Genomic DNA, 5,057 nt, shown 5'->3' with positions numbered 1-5,057 from the left:
AAATTCTGCCTCTTGACAACCACCATAGAGATGTGCCCATCAAATTCTGCCATTTTCTTTGGATATGTATGTATATATACATACATACTCTCGCCTTGTATCTCTCTCTCTCTCTCTCTCTCTCTCTCTCTCTCTCTCTCTCTCTCTCTTCACACACACACACACACGCACACATGACATAATTAAAAAACTTTCAACTACAATTAAAAAAACTCTCTCACACACACGGCATACACACACACACACACTCAAATTAGTAATATATTTTAAAAATTTTAACATTTTAAAAAACTAAAAACAATTAAAAACCCACCCACACACACAATTTCAAATACACTTTCTCTCTCTCTCTCTCTCTCTCTCTCTCTCTCTCTCTCACACACACACACACACACACGCACGCACGTACGCACGCACACTCACACACACTCACACACACACGAAACACACAAATGAGAGACGTGGAGGGGCAAACGCCCACTGCATGGCCGGTGGAAGGGGCAGTGTCAACCGTCACACTGCATGGCAAATGCCCATTACATGGTAGCACTGATGCATGGTCGAAGGACGTTGAGGAAAACACCCACTGCATGGTCGGAGGAAGGGGCGGTGTCCACCGGCTACGGCAAACGTGGGATCATTGGCTAGCCCTTGAGGTAAATGCCCATTGCATGGCCAACCGTCACACGCTGCCATGTCGCCTCGTAGGAAGCCTGCAGGTCCATGAGAGAGAGAGAGAGAGAGAGAGAGAGAGAGAGATGCTAACCAGGGGATAGAGAGCTCGCTGGGACACTGGCCGATAGGAGGAGAGCTCGTCGACACTTCCAAGAGCTTGCACGTCCACGCTTCCCAAAGCCTGCATGCCAACAAAAAAAGCAATCCGCGACACAGTGTGTGTGTGTGTGTGAGAGAGAGAGAGAGAGAGAGAGAGCTGGACACTGCCCGAAAGGAGGAGAGCACGGACGTCGACGGTTCCAATAGCCTGCACAATCGGGAGTTGGCAAAAAAAAGGACATGAAGAGCTCGCTGGGCACTGCGCGAATAGGAGGCCTGGAGGGGAGCGGACCAAAACGCCATGAAGTCGAATAGGGGCGGCAACTTGCAACCTGAGAGCTGCAACACCTGCAACCTCAACCGGCCGCCCAGCATTAAATAGGGGCGGCGTGGACGTGGTGGCCCAGAGAAGAGAAAGCGACGCATACGCAAAAGAAGTTGACACATGGACGACAACGCAAGCCACATAAGAGATAGTATAGAAGGTTCCCTTGAAATACTTTTTCCCCTCACCTCACCCAAATGATAAAACCTTCTAGTTATGTATTTAAAGGTTAAAAACCTTTAAAGCCCAACTTGGAGGTTATTAAAACCTTTGATTTTTTTTTTGGGAAAAAGGTAAAGTTAAAAATCTACAGGTGGGATTACACCATACTCCGGTTTTTTTCGGGCATTGCCGGAGCCCGTTATCGAAATTTCCTGACACTGCCTCCATTATCGAAATTCCCTGAACTGCTGGTGGGCCGTATCCCGAGCTCAACTGTAATCATCTTCTTAGGGCCTTCACAAGAAGTCATCTCTTCCCCCTTCTTCCCATCAGCTCAGTTGTGATCATCTTCTTCCCCCTTCCGGCTACGTATACGAACTAACCTATAATATATGGAAGGAGGAGGAGGAAGACGCGGAGGAGGACAGTCTTCTGATCTCCATCTCCACGAATATGTTGCTACTTCTAAGATTGTCAAGAATCAGATCTACCACAAGGCTGTCCTTCTTGTTCGCACGGGGCTCTGTGTTCTATTTTTGATCTACCGCGTTAGCACCTGCACCTGCTTGGATGGCCTCGTGATTGTAGCGTTGGCGTGCGAGGTGTGGCTAGGGATCTCGGCTCATCTTTTCATGTTCGCGAAGTGGTTCCTTGTCGAGCGCGAAAGCACCCGGAGAGGCTGTTGGCCTTGATAAGGTATAGTGGTGTAGCTAGCAGCTCTACCAATTCCCACCTTCACCGAAAACATCACGTCTATATTGCATAGCTGTTGAGCGCCATGGTCCCCATGGATCGATGCAGTGTCTTAAAATTTCTTCAATGTTTGAGTGTAGTTCCGGCCACTTGCCAGAACTTCCGCCGGTGGACGTGTTTGTGACCACGGCTGACCCGATGAAAGAGCCACCGTTAATCGCCGTCAACACCGTCTTATCTGTCCTAGCACTAGACTATCCGGCCGACAAGCTTGCCTGCTATGTGTCGGACGACGGAGGCTCCCTCCTCACGCTCTGGGCTCTCAAGGAGGCAGCCACCTTTGCCAGGGCATGGGTGCCCTTTTGCAAGCGATTTCAGATAACAGAGCCGCGGGCCCCTGGTCCCCACTTCGCTCGCAAGGCCGCTGCTGCTGACGCCCAGCTCAGAGGCTACTCAAAGGAGTGGCACGCCACGAAGGTAAGCCCTATAGGTGTCCTATGTATTTTCTTGCTCATGTTAATGTACAATTAGCTAGTGACCATACTTTTAATAATATCCTCAGGCTTTAATCACCATATCCCGATCTGCAGGCAGAGTACGAAGCGCTGCAAAGCCGATTAAGCTCTATGGCCGCAAAATACTGCAGTAATTCAAAGGAGGAAGCAGTCAAGCTCTTACTCGACAAATTGACTAGTTCCGATGGACATGACCGATACTCATCGTGGGCTTCCAATTACGATCACCACAATCATCCAGCCTACTGTGAGGTTAGGCCCTAATCAAAGCATGTTTAAGATGTAATTTGTAATACCATAGTCTACCACGTCCACCACATGTATACAGTGGGCTGCCCTATTTAGACTGATGTTGTTGATGAAATTTTGCACAGATATGTGTGGAGAAGCCTGAAAGTGAAGCTGACTTTTTACCGTGCCTTGTGTATATCTCCCGCGAGAAGCGTCCATCACTACAAAGCCGGTGCCATGAATGCATTGGTACTCTTCTTCTCCCCATTGTCATGACGCTGATTATAAGGTGCAGCCGCTTCACTTAACAATCCTACTAAACTAATGTTTTATAAATTCCAAGATCCGCGTCTCCGGGGTCTTTACAAACGCCCCCTTTATTCTGAACCTGGACTGTGACATGTACGTGAACGACGCCAGAGCCATTCTGCGAGCCCTGTGCTTTCTCATGGACCCGGGCACCAGCAGGGAAACGGGCTTTGTGCAGTTTCCTCAATGCTTTGAAAGCGTAGACGAGGATGACATCTACGGAAATCGCATGAAGACAACCATGGAGGTATTAATACATTCAACTAATGATCATGCATACAAGCTTTACATTAGCATTCAAGGCGAGGACAAAATTTCGAGCTCTATTAGCCTGAAGTGTGCAAAACTTTGGATGTCGGTGCCCGGAAGTGCACTAGCCATTGCACTATTCATTGATTCGTTGAAGCCCTTGCAGCCCGGGTATACGTGTACAAGTCTCTGTGCAATTGTTAAGATTTTTCTTTTCTCTCTAGTTGTGGCATTTAAGGGATAAGAACATTTGCTGAGGTAATTCCTCACTCCAGATGTATATGAAAGGAATGGATGGCTTCCAAGGTCCGGCATACCTTGGGACAGGGTGCGTTCACAAGAGAGAAGCCTTGTATGGCAACAAGCCACATGCTGTTTGTTGGGACAGATAAGGTCATGATTAATGGTAAGTATTTAAGCTATTCTTGAGTAGACGTGTACTATTCAAATGGAGAGCTAGGTTGTCTTTCAAGGTTTTTATGCTTCCACCTAAACCCACTAATAACTTCTAAATTATGCTACTGAAATTCTTTTTTTCTTTTTTCTTTTTTCTTTTTCAAACGAAGACCTTATACTGTAGAATTAGCTCACAATTTGGATAATGTCAGCTAACAGTACTGTGTGTGTGGGTTGATGTAGGACGTGAAACAGAGCTATTGGGCCGTTGCCAAAGTCTTGCTATTTGTGCCCAAAGCATAACATCAAACATGAGGAACTATAGCCCTCTCCTGAATGGCCATGCCTTGATAGAGGAGGCCATTAAATTGCTTGATTGCACTTACGAACACAAGACAAGTTGGGGCAAAGAGGTACAGTACCCCCGCTTCATAAGTATTTGTTCTGTAATGAGATTAAGGCACACCATATTGTGTGACATGTTATGTTATATGTACCCTTATTTGCTACCCTTATATATATATATATATATATATATATATATATATAGTCCTTGGTGGATGTAACACCTTGGCCTACTAATGAGTAGGTTCAAGTTTTTTTTTTTCTCAAAAAAAAGGCAGATGAATTATAGAAAAAGGAGGAATCCAAGGTTACATTGGCCACGTGTTGGCTGCTGATTCAGTCTGGCCAAGTGGCCCGCGTAGTGCATGTGACAGCATGTGCTAACGCGTGGGAGGGGAGAAAAATAGTGGCTGCATGATCTGTAATGCTGACGCCTCGCGATGGCTTCTTTGTATGGCGAGCTCTCCGGCCAACCTGAAGCCTGTTCATTCTACGCGGACTTGCTGGTGATGAGTTTTGAGAAGCCTCCCGCTTCTCCTCCTCCTTCCACTTAAAGATCGATCTCCTCCCCCTGCCTAGCTGCCAGTTCCTTCTCACCACTCTGATCGACAGGTGAGGCTTGCAGGGGAGCATCTTCTTGCTGTTTGGCATCACTTCCTCCTTTGTCTCTTCCAGCACGGACAGTTCTGGCTCGGCCCCGCTTCATGGCAGCGTCTCCAAACGGGGGGAGGATGGTGCTGGTATTTTTTATCTATTTTTGCAGGCACCCTCAACGGGCCGCTGGAAGACAGTCCATCTGAGTAGTTTCTTTTTCTTTCTTAGTCACGAGTCCAAGTGGTTATGCCCCCTGACAGAAGATGGGGACTATCTCTGGGGGGCATGAAATTTCCTCTCACTTTTGGTTGATTGCCTTCGAACCATTTGCAGGAACCCTCATGGGGCCCTTGATCTTTCATCTTGGACCACCAGGACGACATCCTCTCTCGGGTATCGGTTGATCTAATTCAGGATTCCTCTGCTCTGATTCTTTTCCCTTCCTTGCAGGTGCAACAGAAGAC

At 47.3% G+C, this 5,057-nt stretch overlaps 1 protein-coding gene across 1 annotated transcript; it reads left to right on the top strand.

The window, feature by feature from the left end:
* The first annotated feature begins 452 nt into the window (after positions 1-452).
* On the top strand, positions 453-4,300 carry LOC147623190 (cellulose synthase A catalytic subunit 4 [UDP-forming]-like). The gene is made up of 8 exons (XM_086821743.1): positions 453-656; positions 1,393-1,601; positions 1,850-1,957; positions 2,095-2,431; positions 2,545-2,721; positions 2,844-2,969; positions 3,044-3,256; positions 3,898-4,300. The coding sequence occupies exons 1-8, from the start codon at positions 453-455 to the stop codon at positions 3,955-3,957; spliced, it is 1,434 nt and encodes a 477-aa protein (XP_086677869.1). The 3' UTR covers positions 3,958-4,300.
* The last annotated feature ends 757 nt before the right edge of the window (positions 4,301-5,057 follow it).

Source organism: Cibotium barometz, chromosome 27, assembly GCF_041138505.1.
Source record: "Cibotium barometz isolate CiBa-2024 chromosome 27, ASM4113850v1, whole genome shotgun sequence".
Classification (NCBI taxonomy): Eukaryota; Viridiplantae; Streptophyta; class Polypodiopsida; order Cyatheales; family Cibotiaceae; genus Cibotium; species Cibotium barometz.
This window is presented reverse-complemented; position numbering and strand designations above follow the sequence as displayed.

Coding starts and splice junctions, on each gene's coding strand:
- LOC147623190 (XM_086821743.1), top strand. CDS start 453: ATGAGAGACGTGGAGGGGCAAACGCCCACTGCATGGCCGGTGGAAGGG. Junction 657..1,392: donor ATCATTGGCTAGCCCTTGAG/GTAAATGCCCAT, acceptor TTTGGGAAAAAG/GTAAAGTTAAAAATCTACAG. Junction 1,958..2,094: donor AGGCTGTTGGCCTTGATAAG/GTATAGTGGTGT, acceptor GTTTGAGTGTAG/TTCCGGCCACTTGCCAGAAC.